Source organism: Cydia fagiglandana, chromosome 16 (assembly GCF_963556715.1).
Source record: "Cydia fagiglandana chromosome 16, ilCydFagi1.1, whole genome shotgun sequence".
Classification (NCBI taxonomy): domain Eukaryota; kingdom Metazoa; phylum Arthropoda; class Insecta; order Lepidoptera; family Tortricidae; genus Cydia; species Cydia fagiglandana.
The window spans coordinates 2,423,372-2,445,834 of record NC_085947.1 but is presented as its reverse complement, the minus strand read 5'-3'; the positions used below and the strand labels follow the sequence as shown (position 1 = coordinate 2,445,834).

The 22,463-nt window shown below is 40.4% G+C and overlaps 1 protein-coding gene across 1 annotated transcript in view; it reads right to left on the bottom strand.

The window, feature by feature from the left end:
• LOC134671714 (zwei Ig domain protein zig-8-like) overlaps nt 1–21,745 on the bottom strand; it is a 42,179-nt gene extending 20,434 nt beyond the window's left edge. Inside the window, exons 1-2 of the mRNA XM_063529547.1 lie at nt 21,532–21,745; nt 846–1,030 (exon numbers count right to left, since the gene is read on the bottom strand). Of these exons, the coding sequence (XP_063385617.1) occupies nt 846–1,030; nt 21,532–21,580 (234 nt within the window). The 5' untranslated portion in view covers nt 21,581–21,745. The remainder of the gene's footprint in view (nt 1–845; nt 1,031–21,531) is intronic.
• Between the last annotated feature and the right edge of the window lie 718 nt (nt 21,746–22,463).

Genomic DNA, 22,463 nt, shown 5'->3' with positions numbered 1-22,463 from the left:
GGCACTCACTCGTGTTGCGAATGACTAAATTCAAACATACAATGTCACATCAACATAACATCTAAATAAATGATGTTAAGCGCCCGTGCGCACTCCTGCCTTGATATCGCAGTTGGCCTCAATGTTTCGTCTTAAATTGCTCTGAAATGGCCCTTCACCGTTTACAGAAACGTATGTGTTTGCGTCATGTCATTTGTATAGGAATTTTAGTTTCCAAAATGTACGTTGTCTGTTCAGTCTCCCATACAAAAATAGACATAACACAAACGCGAACGCTGGTCACGCAGTCGGATCACACTAAGTAGGGGGCAAAACAAAAACTTACCGTTCTGTTGCCAAGATCGTGCACTCTGCAGTTAAGCTGCGCAGTCTTTCCAACCAACGCCGTGACGTTCTTAGAATACGCCACCTCAAAATATATGTTGAACATTGTCTTTAGTAAAACAAAAACTTACCGTTCTGTTGCCAAGATCGTGCACTCTGCAGTTAAGCTGCGCAGTCTTCCCAACCAGCGCCGTGACGTTCTTAGAGGACGCCACCTCAAAATATATGTTGAACATTGTCTTTAGTAAAACAAAAGCTTACCGTTCTGTTGCCAAGATCGTGCACTCTGCAGTTAAGCTGCGCAGTCTTCCCAACCAGCGCCGTGACGTTCTTAGAGGACGCCACCTCAAAATATATGTTGAACATTGTCTTTAGTGAAACAAAAGCTTACCGTTCTGTTGCCAAGATCGTGCACTCTGCAGTTAAGCTGCGCAGTCTTCCCAACCAGCGCCGTGACGTTCTTAGAGGACGCCACCTCAAAATATATGTTGAACATTGTCTTTAGTGAAACAAAACCTTACCGTTCTGTTGCCAAGATCGTGCACTCTGCAGTTAAGCTGCGCAGTCTTCCCAACCAACGCCGTGACGTTCTTAGAGTACGCCACATCAAAGTGTGGCCCTCGTTGTGCCAGACCCAGATCCACGTCAGTGTAGTCCAGCTCTTGCACGCCGTCCGTGTTCACGCCGTTTATATTGTCCGTACATCCTGGGGAAAAGTACAATGTGTAAGATTAAATCAGTAAAACACCAACAAATGCAGCAAACACATATATTTACTATCAGTTACAATCATAAACCTTTTTATCAATCAATTGTATGTTCCCTCTTCCCAATCTCCAAGCGATCCCCTTTTGTTTTTCTATTCCACATCTTTTTTTCATTTAACTTTTTTAATTTTTTAACGTTCCCGCCAATGGGCAACGACCCGCCAATTTTCGAACCTATTCAGCCAACGCTGATTGTCGAGCGTAGACTGTAACTTTAAACGCCAGGAAGTTAAGTAAAAATAAGTACAAAAGTAAAAATTGCAAACTTATACGTAAAGATTAAACTAAAACATGCATGATTCATAGCTATTTTTTTTTTTTTTTTAATCTTTATTTAGAAAAAGAAAGGCCTTCGTCGCTGTGCGATGATGCCGGCCTCATAAGAATTACATAATTATGATTAATGTCTACAATTTAACAATTTGTTTATTAAGTGGTACAATTTAATAGTCTGCTTAGATGTAGGTTTAGACAGCAATATATTACATACGCCAACGTCCGTTAGGTTAAGTTTGGCTTGCGTTTCAAATGCCCTGCGGTCGGCTCCGATCCGAGCACACTCCACCAATGCGTGGTAGGTATCTTCTCTTACCCCACAGCTTGAACAGTTTGGAGAATCCACTACTCTCATAAGGTGCCCGAACACATTAAGCGGTATGTGCCCGGAGCGCAGTCGCATGCTCGTAACAACAAGTTGTCTGTTTAGCTGAGCGTCATAGAACCAGGGTATCTTCGGTGGTTCACTAACTAGAGTTTTATACCATATGCCTTTCTCTTTCGACCTCCTATCGAAGTGATCCTTCCAAATTTCAAAACATTTTATTTTGACTTCTCTTAGCAAGTCGGTAAAGAAAGGCATACAGTTTACAGAAATACCTTCGTCCACTCCAATTTTAGCAAATATATCCGCAACTTCGTTACCCACGACATTAATATGTGATGGAACCCATTGGAATTGTATATTCTTGCCACTATTTAAAAGCTTTAAATATATATCCAGAATGGTGTAAGCTACGGGGAGACCTCTGTCGCCAGAGGTACATCGAGCTAAATGTTGTAGCGCGCTCTTCGAGTCACTGAGCACTACAAAATTTGTCCCATTACACGACTGTATGTATGACAACGATTCAGTAATTGCGTATAGCTCTGCCGCCATTATAGAAATCCTATTGTTTAATTTGAAAGCTGCTGTGGTATTAGTTTGAGGATCGTAAAATGCCGCTCCGACCGCGTTTCCCATCTTTGACCCATCAGTGTAAATCTGAGTGAACTCATTGTACTTTTTCCTAATGGTTTTTATAGTTTCCCGTAGTAGGTCCACCGAGCTATAACCCTTTTTAGGTCCCTGGACATTATCTATTGTGAGGCATATTCGTGATTTTATATCTATGTTTGTTACCCACGTAGAAAGTGAAAACATTTCCAGCATGCGAGAACACTGAATTGCTTCATTAGACAGCTCATTATGTACTAAGACCAATAGCGGCTTCTTTTTGGTATTCCAATACGGACTACGGTGACATATAGACGCAAGGTTAGCTATAATGGAAATACTCTCACTATTTTCGATCGATTTTGCCTTTAACCAAAATTTTGATGCGAGGTACTTTCTTCTTACTGACAACGGTGGAAGACATAATTCTGATTCCATAACGTGTATTGGGCTGGTTTTTATAAAACCTCCAACCACTCTCATAGCCTGGTTTTGGACCCTATCTAGCTTATCCAAATTGGTTTTAGAACTGTTATCAAAAAGAAAGCATGCAAATTCCAACCGGCTTCGGATAATTGAAATATATAGTCTCCTTAAGTGTATAGGATGAACCCCCCATGAAGAACCTGCCAAAACGTGGAACACATTTAAAAATTTTCTTAATTTCTGGCACATGTCGTTAACCTGTTTATTCCACCTTAAAGATTGGTCTAACCATAGTCCTAAGTATTTAACTGTCGAAACATTTTCTAGCCTAACATCTCCTATGTTTACATCAACTTGACGTCGGGTCCTGCCTCTTGAGAAAATACAAACTTTGCTTTTGCTTGGTGATACCTGTAAGCTAACCTCTTCCAACAGTTGTGACATTTGATCTACAGCCCTTTGAAGTGTAATTGTCATAAATCTTAAGTTTTGTCCTGATACGTATAACACAAAGTCGTCAGCATATTGCGATATGTATACATTATTTATCCTCCTACAAATGTCCGTAGTGACTACATTAAATAGAATCGGAGACACTGGATCTCCCTGTGCTAATCCTAACATCGTCCACCTTGTGATTAGACTATTACCGGTAGATTCAGTGACAGATACATGTCTTTCCTTCAGAAATTCCCATAAGTATTTACATATAGAGGACCCCACGCCCTATGCATCTAGTTTTTCTACCACTGCTCTAATGTTAACATTATTATATGCGTTATCTATATCCACAAAGCAACCTATGGTTTGTTGTTTATTAGTATACCCTATCTGAATATGTGTAACAAGACGAACCAAATTATCAAGACACGACTGGGTTCTGCGAAAGCCTACTGTATTTCTAGAAAACAAATTCTTACTCTCGAAATACCATTCTAGCCGCCTAGTTATAATGGTATGTAAAGTTTTGCAAATGCAAGAAATTAGAGATATGGGTCTTAATGATGCGATGTCATTGAGATCTCGCCCTGGTTTCGGTATTGCGATTACTTTAATGTCACGCCACTGGGTAGGTACTTTTCCTTCACTCAAAAACATATTGAACATATCAACTAAAATTTGTTTATCTGGCAGGTTATATAACATCGAATAAGAAATGTCGTCGATTCCAGGTGCCGTGTCTTTCTTTTTAATGGTATTATTAAGTTCTTGAATCGAAATAGGTGCTTCAAGTTGTGGGTTTATTGATGTAAAGACTGGGTCCTGTGGTAACACATAGTCAGGCGTTAAACGGGTAAGAAATTGCTCTGATTTTTCGAAATCTAAGGCATTTCTTACTGTTTTGTATCCTTTCAACCATTTCATTTTATTCCATAAATGACTACTAGATACTGTGCTGTCAATACTATTACAAAAAAATTTAAACGATTCTGCTGCCGCTTTCCTAATTAGGCGCTGTGCCTCAGCAGTTTTTTGTTTATAAGTACTTAAATTAACCGGAGTGGGATTTCTTCTAAGTTGAGATAACGCCTGCCTACGCACCGCAACTGACCTAGACAACTCTGGAGTCCAGTATGGCTTAATGTTAAACGTGCGAGTAGGGTCAGCACAAAGTTTAATCAGAGGAATTGATTCATTAGCTGCCGAATTAATGTACTGCAAAAACGTGTCATACACTAGCTGAGGATCCCCATCAAGATTTTTATTTTTAAAGAGCTCAATCAATGTTTCCCTATATTTAGTCCAATCAGCCTTTTTAAAATTTCTTTTTTGTGTGTTTATGTTATTAAGTTCGATTTTGGTAGACATGAAAATCATTAAGTGATCACTACCTAAACTCTCGTTGAAAACCGTCCAAGAAAATCGGAGTGCAATGTCTGATGATGCAAATGTAATGTCAGGTGAGCTTGACAACCATCTGTCCAAAACCATTTTACCCCAAGTAGCTACACCATTATTAAGCGACACGTAATTATAATCAGACGCGGCATCGTATATTTGTAAGCCCCTACCATTAATCTTGCACGACCAGTTAGGATGGTGGCCATTAAAATCACCACATATTAATGTTTTACTATTCCACTTCGAAAATATCATTTTCCAATCATCTGTTGTAGTGGAAACTCTAGGCGGGCAATACACGGCGATAATGTTTTGCAAATACGAACAATTAAATATCTTAACACACATAATTTGTATGCAACCATTACGAAAACTAAAGTTATTAACTTGCGCTCGAATCGATCGATGAGTTATTATAGCTATTCCTCCGTATGAGTCATCGCGGTCTTGTCTGTAGATATTATAAGATCCAATTTTTAAGTTGCTATTTGGTTCGAGCCAAGTTTCCGATATGATACATATATGGATTTTTTCTCGTAGTAATAAATTTTCAAGGGCTAACACTTTTGGTCTTAAACTTTGCGCATTCCACTGCAGAATGTTCAACTTCATATTTTTATTTTTACGACTAAATTCCATGACGGGTTAACATTTCCACAATACTTTTCAAAATAGGCCACTCAGACATAAAATCTACTACTACGAGAACTAACCATTCAATACAGGACTTAATTATATTTTTAATTTTTTCATGCATACTAATGTCTTTTAAAAATAATATTTCTTTTAAACGACTTAATAACTCACTAAAATGTACTTTGCGCGAGTTGTGTACTTGATCGTTTTCCGTGTTATCAGCTGATTTCTCTGGAATGCGGTCCGCCGGGCGCTCGTACTGTTGTCGCTCATTTTTGCTGATGCTGCTACTTGCGTCTCTAGGGACCGCCCGGTTGCCGGGCGGTGACTTAGGACGTTTAAGCGTTTGGGCAAACGAAGATAAGATAGGTACGTATTTATGGGGACTTGTTTCTTCCAGATCTAAATCAATAAAACTGTTGTGCGTATTTAATCGAAATGTGTGCTCTTGAATGGTATTATCGCTACGGATCTCTTTATGAGCATGTTGTTCTGGTTCAACATAAATGTTGCAAGCAACCCGATATGTGCAGTTGAACTCCGCCATTAATTCCCTTATCTTTTTCTCTTTTAAGTAAACTGGGCACGATCTATTTAGAGCCATGTGATTCCCCTTGCAGTTAACGCATTGGAATATCTCAATCTCGCAGTTTTCATGTTGACCGCTGCATTTGGGGCATATAACATTTCGAGATGAACATCTGGCTTTAGTATGTCCGAATTTCCAGCATTTCGAGCATTGCGTAGCAGGAAAGATGAAAGGTTCGACCTTGACGCGTAAGTTATCTATATTTACGTATGCTGGCAGTTGCGATCCGGAAAATATTACTTTAGCCACCTCGCTGGGTACCCATTTATTACCTTCTCCTCTCTTCTGTAACCGTTTTGCCGATACAATCTTGACATTACTAGGGCTGGAGATATCCCTAAGTATATCGCTGTCGGTTAGCTCCAGGTCAACCCCCCTTATAATACCGTAAGACATTTCCACTTCGGTAACTCGTTGAACTTTCCATTCCTTCTTTTTAAACTCCTCACAGTCAATTACCTTTTTTGCATAGGTCTCGTCGGGCACCTCGAGTTTTAGTTTGTACTGATTTATATATTTAATTTTTTTAATCTTGAATAAACCTGCAATTGTAAGTAATTTTGCAATGGCAAATTGTTTAGGTAGTTTTTCGCTACTCGAAATGAATACTTCTATTGCCTCCTTCTTAGGTTTTTTAAGGTTTTCAACTTTTTGCCATGATTCTTGCTCATCATCCTGTCTTTCCCGTTTTTGAGCCCTCTCATTCAAGTTATCTTCTTTCTGCTCCTGAACTTCTGTTACTTTTTCTACGACTTCATTCTCTTCTGCTGATGTTGATTTTTGTGATAATACTTCTGTTTCTGTCACATCCATGTCTGAGCCTAAGTCCGACTCCGGTAGTTCCGTAGACATGTTGTTTACGGAATTACCAGCCTACAGCTTGCATGACAACAGATACCGCACGTCGTAAACAATAAATGCAATAACAATATTAGATCGCCGCGTGCACTCAACACGAATGTCGTGACGAGACTGTCATAGCTATTTACGACACTGATATGTGTTCTCAATTTTCAAGTCGTTTAGACAATATTAATAAATGAGTTTTATATTTTAAATAAATTGCATATTGTAACAACAAAATTTTAATTCTTCATTTTTCAATACTGTTTTGTATGTGACCCATATTCGTTTGATACCCTTAACGCCATCTGGCGAGCACAGTCGATAACAACATGGTCCGGGTTGCTATATTAAAAATTAATTTAGGCTTCTTCCTACATTTTTGGTTTTCTTTTAATCGAAAGGGGTTTGTAAATTAAAATTGTCTTCAAATATTGTTTTTTCTTTCTATTTAATATTAGTCCAAGTAAATTAAAGAAGAAAGGTAATGTTTTCTTTTCAAAGTCACCTAGGATCGCACGAATCCAGTTCGGGCTGTGGCAACTCTGCCATTTGACTTGTCATTATTCTTCCTGTCAAAATGAAGATCGTGGACCGTTTTCTTTTGCGGTGTTTCGCCGTATGAAAGCCGTTTAATGGCTATAATACATCCCATCGGGAGACATCTCCTTTTTAAGTGAGTATTTTGGTGATTTTTGCGACGGGTTTTGTGCATAAGATTCCATTTAATAGCGTGGTGAATTTTATTTCACAGTCCCGGATTTTTATTCTATATGGAAGTCGTGTGAGACGATGGTGTGTTGGTGGAGGCCTCATCGAGTCGACATGCTGGTCAATCCCGGCCACGTATGCCGCTTCTCCTCGATGGGTAAGTTAATTACTTGTTTTTGAATTCGTAATCCTTACGCCCATGCGGGGGTCCGCTCTTTAAATCATGAACCGATTTTTCTCCTTTGTTTAGGTTCCAGCTTGTCTAAAGTCTGTGAACCCTGTCTTACTACCTGTAACTCGTTACAGGGCCTACCACTTAGTCTACAGTTTGGCTGTAAGGCAGCCCCCAGCCAGCTTGGTGTACCGGCGGTCGGGGCCTGTTCGCTATTACTACAACTACCATGGATGCAGAGGCACTGCGACATGAGTCTCTATTAGTGTGTCGGCAGTGGTACCTTCCTTCTAATGTCACTACTTAAAAGGTCAGAGACAACCAATTTTTTATATTCTCCAAGGCGCCCAACTTACTTTAAATAATTTTCCTTAATTTTTATATCACCTACCCAGAGTGCCCAACCATAAGAAATGTAGCCGCCAAACCCACATTTGCTCTCATATTTTTAGTTAAGTCTGTAGTAAGCTAGCCGAGGCTATTTAATATATTATAATGTCATAAGTTAACATTTGACACTTCTAAACTTAGATATTTGTCGTTTAGTCAAATAAATGTATTATAAGTAATGTACTAGTTTCCTTTATTCCATTTTAATTAGCCCCCTAAAATAATAATGGTAACAATATGCATGGAAAAACATTTATACATACTACGTGAAGACAGAGGTAACAACAGGCGGTCTTATCGCTGAAGAAAAAAACCGCCCAAGGCCCAGTTTGGGTTGGAAAGTCAGATGGCAGTCGCTTTCGTAATAAATAGGCCTGCGTCAATTCTTGGGATTAGTTGTCAAGCGGACGCCATCATGCTCCCATGAGCCGTGGTGAAATGCCGGGATAACACGAGGAAGAAGAAGAAGGAATATTAGATTATTTCAGTACAAAATTATATTACGTGTTAGAGATCTCGGCAGTTTGTGATGGACTTTTTAGGTATGTACTAACACCTTTCTTACTCACATTCATGAAATGTATAAGAAGTATGAATAGATATACCGTAAAATGGGGTGGGTAGGGTCAAAACTGAAATTCAATCCTCAATAATATTTTATTTTTACATATGAAAACTGAATGGTGTATATAATAAGTGTTCCGGACGTATTTTAGTTTTTATTTCATTTTGGGAAGTTCCATTTCATAACTTTGACGATAAAGAGGAAAACCCACCTCACCCCGTAGTGCCTCGTATTTGGGGTGAGAGGGGTTTTCATACAAAGGTGATTTTGAAAGATTGTTGGATCGATTTTTTTTATTATGCGTATTACTATAGCTCAATTTTAAATTGAAATACATTATTTTTGTAGCAGTAGCCTTAAAATCCCTTCTCACCCCCCTCTCAAACATTCTCTCCCCAATAATAACCCACCTCTCACCGCGAAACCTACTCACCCCGTTTTACGGTACCAATTTCGGATATCAGCTACCAAAAATTAAAAAAAAAAAAACAATATCATAATCCCAAACCAACTCATTATTTTCCACGGCCTTCATAGAGCTTATTAAAAAAAACCCAAGTTTTCAAACAATGCTCCGTTCCATTTAAACTTCAGTTCACCCATTTAAGCTTTTTACATTTACCAAACATTAATATAAAGACCAGTTAATTTCCTAGCGCACTTTACATGCAAAACAGCTCCGCGTAATGAAAAAACCGGTCTCGTAAATACTCCCGAGTTTAATATTAAAACAATACATATCTCGCTGAACGGATACTTTCAGTTTTGCCAATTCGGATTTTGAAAAAATGCTAGACTAATGTCTAGATTATGCCAACGTTTTTTGAAATACCTCTATGCTAAAAAAATGCTAAAATATAACTTGAAATTAGACACTTAAAACACATACATTTTTCAAATTTGCCGACTTCTTCTACTGACAAGATCTGCTTGACCAACTTTATATAGTCCGTCGATGTCCATCCGTCCACTAAAGTCAAAATTCATATGAAAATATGAACCACATAAGGCGATGGCGCATATTGTTGCTGCCAAGTTGGTGCAAACTTGGCTTAGACTAAATTATGCTAAAAAAATGAGAGAGGCTGTATCAGGGACACAGCCGCTATGGCTGACGTGAAACGTGGTGTAGACCGCCAATGCGAAGGCCGAAGGCCGAGCTCCGCGTAGAGCCGAAGGCCCGAAGCGTCCAGGATTTAAGTGCTATAACACAGAATAATAGTACAAGTGTCTAAATGCGAAGGCCGAAGGCCGAGCTCCGCGTAGGGCCGGAGGCCCGAAGCGTCCAGAATGTTAGTGCTTTAACACAGAACAATAGTACAAGTGTCTAAATGCGAAGGCCGAAGGCCGAGCTCCGCGTAGGGCCGAAGGCCCGAAGCGTCCAGGATTTGAATGCTATAACACAGAACAATAGTAAAAGTGTCTAAATGCGAAGGCCGAAGGCCGAGCTCCGCGTAGGGCCGAAGGCCCGAAGCGTCCAAGATGTCAGTGCTTAAACACATAACAATATTACAAGTGTCTAAATGCGAAGGCCGAAGGCCGAGCTCCGCGTAGGGCCGAAGGCCCGAAGCGTCTAGAATGCTAGTGCTTTAACACAGAACAATAGTACAAGTGTCTAAATGCGAAGGCCGAAGGCCGAGCTCCGCGTAGGGCCGAAGGCCCGAAGCGTCCAGGATTTAAGTGCTATAACACAGAACAATAGTAAAAGTGTCTAAATGCGAAGGCCGAAGGCCGAGCTCCGCGTTGGGCCGAAGGCCCGAAGCGTCCAAGATGTCAGTGCTTAAACACATAACAATATTACAAGTGTCTAAATGCGAAGGCCGAAGGCCGAGCTCCGCGTAGGGCCGAAGGCCCGAAGCATCTAGAATGTTAGTGCTTTAACACAGAACAATAGTACAAGTGTCTAAATGCGAAGGCCGAAGGCCGAGCTCCGCGTAGGGCCGAAGGCCCGAAGCGTCCAGGATTTAAGTGCTATAACACAGAAAAATAGTAAAAGTGTCTAAATGCGAAGGCCGAAGGCCGAGCTCCGCGTAGGGCCGAAGGCCCGAAGCGTCCAGAATGTTAGTGCTTTAACACAGAACAATAGTACAAGTGTCTAAATGCGAAGGCCGAAGGCCGAAGGCCGAGCTCCGCGTAGGGCCGAAGGCCCGAAGCGTCCAGGATTTAAGTGCTATAGCACAGAACAATAGTAAAAGTGTCTAAATGCGAAGGCCGAAGGCCGAGCTCCGCGTAGGGCCGAAGGCCCGAAGCGTCCAAGATGTCAGTGCTTAAACACATAACAATATTACAAGTGTCTAAATGCGAAGGCCGAAGGCCGAGCTCCGCGTAGGGCCGAAGGCCCGAAGCGTCCAGAATGTTAGTGTTTTAACACAGAACAATAGTACAAGTGTCTAAATGCGAAGGCCGCAGGCCGAGCTCCGCGTAGGGCCGAAGGCCCGAAGCGTCCAGGATTTAAGTGCTATAACACAGAACAATAGTAAAAGTGTTTAAATGCGAAGGCCGAAGGCCGAGCTCCGCGTAGGGCCGAAGGCCCGAAGCGTCCAAGATGTCAGTGCTTTAGCACAGAAAAATAGTAAAAGTGTCAAAATGCGAAGGCCGAAGGCCCGAAGCGTCCAGAATGTTAGTGCTTTAACACAGAACAATAGTACAAGTGTCTAAATGCGAAGGCCGAAGGCCGAGCTCCGCGTAGGGCCGAAGGCCCGAAGCGTCCAGGATTTAAGTACTATAACACAAAACAATAGTACAAGTGTCTAAATGCGAAGGCCGAAGGCCCGAAGCGTCCAGGATTTAAGTGCTATAACACAGAACAATAGTACAAGTGTCTAAATGCGAAGGCCGAAGGCCGAGCTCCGCGTAGGGCCGAAGGCCCGAAGCGTCCAAGATGTCAGTGCTTAAACACATAACAATATTACAAGTGTCTAAATGCGAAGGCCGAAGGCCGAGCTCCGCGTAGGGCCGAAGGCCCGAAGCGTCCAGAATGTTAGTGTTTTAACACAGAACAATAGTACAAGTGTCTAAATGCGAAGGCCGCAGGCCGAGCTCCGCGTAGGGCCGAAGGCCCGAAGCGTCCAGGATTTAAGTACTATAACACAAAACAATAGTACAAGTGTCTAAATGCGAAGGCCGAAGGCCCGAAGCGTCCAGGATTTAAGTGCTTTAACACAGAACAATAGTACAAGTGTCTAAATGCGAAGGCCGAAGGCCGAGCTCCGCGTAGGGCCGAAGGCCCGAAGCGTCCAAGATGTCAGTGCTTTAGCACAGAAAAATAGTAAAAGTTTCTAAATGCGAAGGCCGAAGGCCGAGCTCCGCGTAGGGCCGAAGGCTCGAAGCGTCCAGAATGTTAGTGCTTTAACACAGAAAAAGTGTCTAAATGCGAAGGCCGAAGGCCGAGCTCCGCGTAGGGCCGAAGGCCCGAAGCGTCCAGCATTTAAGTACTATAACACAAAACAATAATACAAGTGTCGAAATGTGAAGGCCGAAGGCCGAGCTCCGCGTAGGGCCGAAGGCCCGAAGCGTCCAGGACATCAGTGTTTTAGCACAGAACAATAATACAAGTGTCTAAATGCGAAGGCCGAAGGCCGAGCTCCGCGTAGGGCCGAAGGCCCGAAGCGTCCAGGATTTAAGTGCTATAACACAGAACAATAGTACAAGTGTCTAAATGCGAAGGCCGAAGGCCGAGCTCCGCGTAGGGCCGAAGGCCCGAAGCGTCCAAGATGTCAGTGCTTTAACACATTACAATAATACAAGTGTCTAAATGCGAAGGCCGAGCTCCGCGTAGGACCGAAGGCCCGAAGCGTGCAGGACATCAGTGCTTTAGCACAGAAAAATAGTACAAGTGTCTAAATGCGAAGGCCGAAGGCCGAAGGCCGAGCTCCGCGTAGGGCCGAAGGCCCGAAGCGTCCAGGATTTAAATGCTATAACACAGAACAATATTACAAGTGTCTAAATGCGAAGGCCGAAGCGTCCAGGATGTCAGTGGTTAAACACAGAACTGACAGACTGGACGCTTCGGGCCTTCGGCCCTACGCGGAACTCGGCCTTCGGCCTTCGCATTTAGACACTTGTAATATCATCCTGGACGCTTCTTGCCTTCGAGAGCGCAGCCTTCGACCTTCGCATTTAGTTAGACTCTTGTACTATTGCTTTGTGTTTGAATACCGAAGTCGCACATATTTGAGTTATATCTAAATTTTATCTGTAAAGATTATTTGGGGTCATAATGATTCACTGTATCTAGATGAACTTGAATACAGCATTTGATGGGTAATTTTAAAATAATTCATTACAGCGTCACACCTATTTAAATAATTAAATGATCAATTCATTTTGGAGTAATGAATGTAACCATTATATAGGTACAATTTTTTTTTTGTAAATAACACACCAAAATTATACGGGTAATACACGTTTTATAGCAAACTCGTTCGTGTCTTTCCTGTAGCCATCGCATTTAAGGGAATCTAAAAGCAATTTTTTGCGCAGCACCTTTACAGGCAGAATATTTCATTCAATACTTGAGACTCAAATGAGAAAAACAGGATATATATGAACCACAGTCGTTACCTTTTATAGTACCTATTGTCCACAGAAGTGACCTTTTCTAAATTATGTTTTACCCATTACATCAGAAAGTACCTAACTAAGATTACTATATAGGTACTTACTAGCATTAGGAACTCGGGATTGTCAAGCAGCCGTCATACGTTATACGTGTTCTATCAAAGTAACTCGCGCCGCCGCGCCGCCATAGATGCTAATGCATTATTTGAGGAGATGAGCATGTATTACTATGGTGAATGTGGTATTAAAAGAACCGTAATTGCTTTATCTTACTATTTCAGGTATATTTTGTCAGTTTTGCGCCCTTTTTTTCGCACACGGTGGCCTCAAACAAGAGCAGTGATAAAAATTCTGTAAAAACTGTCACATTTTTATTTTTTAACAGCTTATTATAATTCCACGTACTTTATTTTACTCATATTTCATTAAAATAAAGTAAGATCTATCAAATGACATGAATTTTACCGAAATCGGTTAATGGGCTGATGAGTCATTACTAAATGAACACTGAAAATAGGGGTCATTTTTGCTCCGAATACGTCGTGTCTAGCGCAGAATCAGCGCCATCTATGTCAGCGGCACGTGCTGTTCCGAGTAATGGCTACTTTCTTCTACACATCTGTATCAAAACTATGTTTATAGGTATTATAGTTTCGGAGATATAAGCCGCCGCGCCATAACACTTTTTCGTTACATCGGTTTTTGATCCGAGCCCCTCTACGGGTTTTTAAAGACGTTTACCTACGTTTCACGTCAAAATATGCCAGATGCTAAATGGAAAATTTTGGTGCCAAAGCGAGTGAAAATATGCCAGATCTGGCATCATTTATGCCAAGTTGGCAACACTGGATACTTTTGTATAGGCGGTGTATTACCCACAACCTCGGTTTCATAAAGCGCTTCCGAAGAGGTCACACAAAGATATACAGTGAGTACCTATAGTTAGTAGATAGAAGCTTCGAGCAACACGGAAGGGAGTCGGCATACGCATTATTTCCCCACTGCCGAGGTAGAAGATCGACTGTGCATGCACACAACTAGAGGGGTGCGTGTTGTGACCTGTGACTCATTCGAACACAATAAAGAAATCGAGGTGTGCAAGATTTGTCTTTGACGTGTGTCATTTTCTATGTATTTGTGCGAAGAGCGACTGTGTGCACGTTTCCCCGATTTGAACGGTAAGATATCGCTTGGGCAGTCACACAAAAAAAATCCGTGGTGTCGGAACTCGGAAGCCGGTGTTGCTCGAAGGAAAGGACACGTCGAAAGTACATTCAGTATCAAAAGTGGCCTATCTGTACCCCCCCAATCAATTCAATTTGAACGTACACTGACATTAGAATAATTTAAATCATGTTACAGATGTGCATAATTGTTTTCCTTCGTATTTTCTCGGAAACCTTTGTATTTGACATGCTGAAGTAGCATGCAAGGTACCTCAGTGCTTTATACCGAGACTGACTGAAATAGCAAGACACGTTCATACGTTTCCGTGAAAATACGAAGGAATATTATTATGCACTACATCTGTAGTAGCTTCGATTTATCTAAAGGAGACTGTACAACGCACAACGTGAATTGAAATTCACTGTTTGGTTTTCAAACGGGCGACTGAAATATGGAACATAGACGCCTAGCTATGTAGCTATCTCTGCAGAATATAATAGCTTGATAAATCGTTATAGTTCCGCGACTTCGCAGTGAAAGCCTATTGTTTGGAGTTTGAGGTACAGCTATCTATGCTGCCGTGTAGCAAGAGGGCCATGTTTTAAAGAGGCCAAGTGAGATTTTTAATTTTTTGGATTCTTTAAAGAAAAACAATTTACAACTTTTTGGAACTAATGCAATATTTTTGTGTTAAGTTTCAATTTATAGTCAGTACGTAACGTAGTAGTGTAGTGTAACTACACATTAACCCTAAACTTGGCAGTGTGCATTCTTATGCACGTTACACTTTTTAAAAATCTACGCAAAAAGTTAACGGCGTCATTATTTATTTTTTGACGCATATTTTTCGACTTGATACTATACTTAATTGGTAATAAATTGTTTTATGTCGCTAGCTTCCCTGATTTTCAGTGTAGCACGCAAAATGTCAGGCCGCGAAGCTGCGTCTACGAATCGTATGGGAAAAGTGGTACTTTTTAGGGTTTCTCTTTTAGATTTGGGTCTATTTATGATTGATACATAAAAAGTGAATATATATTCTATACAATAACGAATATTTATTAGTCATTGCATTGTTGTCATAGATACCATGAACTCGTTTTATTGTATGTATCTACAAATGCACACCGCCAGCTTCTCTACTAACAACATGCTTTTTTAATTGTAAATTGAAATGTCATGTCACTTTGTCACACTATTGGGACAAAGCAAAAAAAAACATAGAGAACATTTTGTATGGGAGGTCCCTGAATTTTTTTGAATAGTTTTTAGTTTACCGTTCTATCGCAATATATGATTTATGTATCCATGCCAAATTGCAGCTTTCTAGGCACCATTGATCACGGAGCAAAGCCTCGGACAGACAGACAGACAGACATGGCGAAACTATAAGGATTTCTAGGTGACTACGAAACCTTAAAAAGAGGACTAAGCTCTTCGATTTGGATACCAACGTGAAACAACTTAGTTTGCTGTATAACTTAAAAAAAAAAGGTTTAGAAACTCTGATTTCGTTATCTTCTAGAGCCTAATGTTCTTTGAAACCAGGCGTGGCTCACTCCGCGATTTCGTCGCTTTGCTACAGGTAGCTAAAAGTACATCCGTCCCACACCAATTTTGGTGGCTAGCCATAAGCCGCGCGTGGCGCTGTCGCCATCTAGCGGTCATATCTATCCTGATCGTAAAAGACGCGTTTTGTTAGAGAGTGAGTCTTCTGTACCTAGTATTATTATTTAATCTGTGCTGAAGACCGCCTAATACCTCCGTCGCGTATACATAGTTGTGTACAGCACTTGAAGTATTTGAAGAGCGCATGAAACTTGTGAATAGTGTGTAACACTTGGAGGGTGTCTCGTGTCAGCCGCAGACATACAGGGTGTAATTAAACAGCTCAACACAATTTATTATTAATTTTATTTTTTAACAAGCAGAAACGTCTGCGAACGATGCTATTAAGCTTAGAATAAATTTAAAAGTGGAAAAATTACTGTCTTGGGTGACAGTGTGTTATTATTGCGAGCCTATTGTGTCCCACTGCTTCCCCTCTCTTCTTCCACTCCTCCCGATTTTGAGCTACATCTGACCAGTCTCTCAATAATTTTTAAGAAAAAAAAACCGACTTCCATGGGGGCCGATGAAAGATTATTGTAGATGGTACACTATGTAGAAAAGGAGGTAAAACCACCCACTTTTTTACTAGCATTTCGCTTCTGTATAATGGCTCCTCTACAGGATGGGCCAACGCCGGCCACTCCAAGGGACGCAGCCATGCACTATCACTTGCTCCCTCTAACGCATAAATGCGTCCCTTGGAGTGGCCGGCGTTGGCCCATCGTGAAGAGGAGCCATGAGGGTCGTAGTTCTAGCCTAACCTAACCCACTCCTCAGATAGCAGTTCGGTTCTGTGCGGATCGCAGTTCGAACCTAATCAAACCCACTTTTCAAGTAGCATTTCTTTTCTGTTAGGCTCGCAGTTCTAACCTAACCTAATCCTTGTTCGGTTCTGTGAGGATCGCAGTTCAAACCTAACATAACCCACTTAATGGCGCATGCCGTGCGGTGTACGGGGGTTTAAGCGGGAGGGGCTAGTAAGATTGGCATCATCGTACTTTATACCTACATTAATTTTATGGTAGGTAATCATAGTTGTTTATTTAGTTAAGGTATCATAGTGGTTTTCTGGGTCAAGGTCCGGGTCCGAGTCCGGGTCAGAGTCCGGGTCCGTGTCCGGGTCAGAGAAATTCGTAATCACCAAACGTGTACCATGCGTCATTGAAGAGTTCTGTTCTGGTCATCATCAGCAGTTCCACTTCATCAAATGCGACAGTTTTTAATGTAAATGCTTGATTTTATGATGAAAATACAAAAAAATCTATACGTATGCCTTTAATATTTGAGGAGTTCCCTCGATTCCTTATGGATCCCATCATCAGAACTCGAGCTTGACAAAAATGTGGCTTAAAAACTTAACTTGCTTAACGAACATAACGAAAAGGAAAAATCGCCAAACGTGAACTATGCGTCGTTTAAGAGTTCTGTTCTGATCATCATCAGCAGTTCCACTTCATCAAATGCAACAGTTTTTAATGAAAATGCTTGATTTTCTGATGTAAATACAAAAATCTCTATAAGCATGCCTTTAAGATTTGAGGAGTTCCCTTGATTCCTCGTGGATCCCATCATCAGAACTCGAGCTTGACAAAAATGTGGCTTAAAAACTTAACTTGCTTAACAAACATAACGACGAGGACAAATTGCCAACCGTGAACTATGCGTCGTTGAAGAGTTCTGTTCTGATCATCATCAGCAGTTCCACTTCATCAAATGCAACAGTTTGTAATGAAAATGCTTGATTTTCTGATGTAAATACAAAAATCTCTATACGCATGCCTTTAAGATTTGAGGAGTTCCCTTGATTCCTCATGGATCCCATCATCAGAACTCGAGCTTGACAAAAATGTGGCTTAAAAACTTAACTTGCTTAACAAACATAACGACGAGGACAAATTGCCAACCGTGAACTATGCGTCGTTGAAGAGTTCTGTTCTGATCATCATCAGCAGTTCCACTTCATCAAATGCAACAGTTTTTAATGAAAATGCTTGATTTTCTGATGTAAATACAAAAATCTCTATACGCATGCCTTTAAGATTTGAGGAGTTCCCTTGATTCCTCATGGATCCCATCATCAGAACTCGAGCTTGACAAAAATGTGGCTTAAAAATGTAACTTGCTTAACAAACATAACGAAGAGGACAAATCGCCAACCGTGAACTATGCGTCGTTGAAGAGTTCCGTTCTGATCATCATCAGCAGTTCCACTTCATCAAATGTCACTTTTTTGGATGTATATGCTTGATTCGTTGATAAAAAACCAAAAATCACGATGTGTATGCCTTTAAGATTTGAGGAGTTCCCTCGATTCCTCATGGATCCCATCATCAGAACTGGATTTTGACAAAAACGGGACCAATCTGTATGCATATACATTCAATCAAAAAAAGAATTTTCAAAATCGGTCCAGTAATGACGGAGTTATGGAGTAACAAACATAAAAAAAAATAAAAAAAATAAAAAAAAACATACAACCGAATTGATAACCTCCTTCTTTGAGATTTGGAAGTCGGTTAAAAAGGAGTCCAAGTTATCCCGCCATCGCCGACGAGGTCTGCCGGATCCTCGGTTCGACTCACTGTGTAAGTGATACAAAACACTTGTTTCTGCTACAGTGACGTCACTCTTGAGAAAGAATGGTGGTCAGCGTTTTCGATCACGTGACATACAGATATTAAAAAGACGATTTTAATTTTGAAATTAAAAATAAATCTATGTCAGAAGCATTGCAGTCGCAAATGTCATAATCGATGTTACTGCCCAAATTTTTGACATTTGCGGCAGCAATGCAGAGTAGTGATGTTACGCTGCAATACTGTTGCAGTAATGACGAGCGACCTCATTTGTCATGTCTATTTTTGTATGGAATTTTGAACAGCGCGCCAAGCGGGACGTTTTGAAAACTCAAAATCTCAAACAAAATGACATTTAACGTCACGTCACGACACGTTATCGAATGAAATGCACACTAATGGAACCTATAGAATATGCCGCTCCTTGAGAAACATACGGCTCGATTCTGAAAATGTATTAGATCTCTACTAGACCTCAACAAGTTACGATATGGATAATTTAAAGATATTTGTAAGATAGATATGTCAAATTTGACGTTTCCGCGATTCTGGAGGCCCTCTTGAACGATTTCGACAAGTTATGACTTAGATATCCAAGTCACATCTAGTCGATATCTAATGTAAATCTAGTTGATCTCTATATCGTTTCTAGATCTTGTGATTATCTCGTTTCCCGAATACGCGTGATAGTGTCAATATACAAAATTAAGAACCATTCGAATAGTGACGTTGTTCCATTTTCGTAAAGCTGAATTTCCAGGCACATATTCTTTTGTATAGTGACACTATGTTTCTCAATGAGCGATGTATTGAATTCTAGGATAAAAAAAACCGGGCAAGTGCGAGTCGGACTCGCGCACGAAGGGTTCCGTACCATAATGCAAAAAAAAAAACAAAAAAAAAACGGTCACCCATCCAAGTACTGACCACTCCCGACGTTGCTTAACTTTGGTCAAAAATCACGTTTGTTGTATGGGAGCCCCATTTAAATCTTTATTTTATTCTGTTTTCAGTATTTGTTGTTATAGCGGCAACAGAAATACATCATCTGTGAAAATTTCAACTGTCTAGCTATCACGGTTCGTGAGATACAGCCTGGTGACAGACGGACGGACGGACGGACGGACGGACAGCGAAGTCTTAGTAACAGGGTCCCGTTTTACCCTTTGGGTACGGAACCCTAAAAAGCAGACAAAATATTCTACTTTGTAGTGCCAAAGAAAATATAATTTTCGCCTTAGTTCCTCTTCGCAAACTAAAGTATGTCAACAACACTTCCCCTAACAGTTCGCGAAGTCTCAACTCGGGAGTTGTGGCGCCCCATATAAAATATTTCCTCTTAGATATTGCTCGCAGCTTCGCGCCACCATGTATATAACGGTCGAAAGAGTCATTTGAAAATCATTTTGACTTAGCAATTCATAGCTCGAGCATTTAATAGGGTATTTGACTATATTTATAATAAATTATTTTACACAATGTAAGAAATAAAGCACCAGACGATTAATAGAGAAACGTAGACAGCAGTTATTTTTAGACACAATTTCTATTTTAAAACCCGTATATAAATTGTTAAGGGCCACTTGCACCATCCCACTAACCCGGGATTAACCGGTTAAAGCTGGAGTTGCCATGGTTACCAGTACAATTTGACACTAAGTTAACGGTTTAACCGCTTAACCCCGGGTTAATGGGATGGAGCAAGTGGGCCTAATTGTGACGTCGCATGCTAGTGTTTCTTATTACTAGTAGTCAAATAGGTACCCTATTGAAGCGATTTTCTTTAAGGCTCCTCCTCACGTTGGGCCAACGCCAACGCCAACGAGGGACGCAGCCATGCGGTAGAATGAGATAGCAATATCACTTGCTCCCTCTAACGCATAAATGCGTCCCTCGTTGGCGTTGGCGTTGGCCCAACGTGAAGAGGAGCCTTTAGGGGTCGTTACACAAAGGGTAAAAAAACGGGACCCTATTCCCAAAACTCCACTGTCCGTCTGCCTGTCACTAGGCTGTATCTCATGAACCGATAGCTAGACAGTTGAAATTTTCACAACAATATACTAAATAGTAAGCAACCTTCGGTGGGAGAGACTGACTTGCACCTGCCCGGTTTTGTTTTTCTGTGTGAGTATTTTAAGAGAAATGTAATAGGTATATTAAAAATGACTTTTGAATGTATGAATCTCTGAATGTGATTATGTTTTTAAATTTATAATGACGGATATACCAAACTCCTGATATATCTCTCCTAACCTCTTACATTTACAAAAACAATAAACCGAAGGGGTATTATTATAAAAATATTTATATACATAGTGAATTAATGTAAAATTAGAATAAAAATATATCCATAATGTCAATATCTTAACAGGGAAATGGGGACTAGGTTTGTATGGACAACCTATCCCCTTTCGTAACAGTCGTGTAAATTCTCTGTAAGTAGTATCTTAATTGGTCGAGTGGACTCGCGCGAGCACTAAACGCATTCGGGTCGAGTGCTCATGGTCTGTTAAGTCGCGACTGCAGAGTGTCGTACACGGCTGACGTTTAAAATGCTGTGTATGTGTGTGTTATAAGAATAACATTTCAGCTTTAATTTTATTTAGATAAAATATTTTTTTTTAATATGAAATGTTTGTGAAAAATGTGATGAGTATTGAACTATTATAATGAATTGCGTATTTAAAAGTGCAGTTACTAGTACATATGTTTGTGTAAGTATGTTTGGGTAAAATCTTGCAATCTAAATTAGACCCACTTCCCATTGTTCGATTAAGCTTAAAATTCACATTATACATATACATGGTCAAGCATATCTTGTCAGTAGAAAAGGCGCGAAATTCAAATTTTCTATGAGACGATATCCCTTCACGCCTACATTTTTCAAATTTGCCGCCTTTTTCTACTGACAAGATCTGCTTGACCAACTATAATATGTAAATTCGTTGACTGCAATATTATGGTACTATCGAACTGATCTGATGATGGGCACAGAAGGTTGCCAACGTACAAACATTGCAAGTTAAATAAAAGCTTGTAAAATCACGACCGAAAGTTAATATATAATAATTATTTTCTCATTATTACCATCGCGTTTCGTCCCTCACCTTCAACATGTAAACGAACCACGCATATTTACCTGTACACCCCACTAGAGCCAGCACCAGGGCTCCAAACAGCAGCGCCATCTCTAGTTCGCGTGCCGTCGCATAATCTCACTCTCAAGCTCCACCATCTGCAAACAAAAACCAACCTTAATATCCACACATTAGAACTTAAAACACAACCTGTACAGACGTGTAAATGTGCGACAAACGATAATGTATTTTATTACGTGGCGATAGAGTCCAGTTTAAATTGTCCCCGATTTGCATAAGAGGTTCATATTGTGTTACAATATAACGCTTGTTTCGGTATATGTAAGGTTGTTAACTCTCGTATTATGAAGCGTACGCTTTGTTCGAAATTCAATTTTAAATCCAGGCCGCAAAGTTGGTTTTCGCTTGTAATTGAGTTTGGGACGTATTGAGCAGGGTTTTGCTTGAGTTACAGGCTGATGTTTTGGTATGATAATATTTGTATAGAATATGTAAGTTTGGGTAGTGAAGGTCAAGGGTATAGACAAACTCTTGTTTGTTAACGAATAGGTTTGGTTTCGATGTTGTAAAAGAGCGGAGAAATTATTCTTTTTAATGTACCCAGTTGTCAACTCAACTACACCTCATATGTCAAAAGTCCAGCCGTTTGAAATGTAGGGCGTGCCAAAAAATGGACATACATAGTAAATACCTACATATATTTGCTAGAAAAACATTACTCTCCTTCTGACGCAGACGACGCAGTCGGATAAAAAAATACTAAAATGTTTTCAGTTTTCTATACCCATCCCACCAACTGCGCCAACTAGCTTATCAATAATTCTTTCAGTATCTTAACAGAAAATATAAACATTTACTTTCCGAAGTAATTTATATCGATCAAAGGTCAACTCGCCAACCGGTATACAGTGTGGAAGTCTTATAGGGGCGAATCTCTTAACGGTGGTTAGTATAGGACAAAGTAAAGGTAATT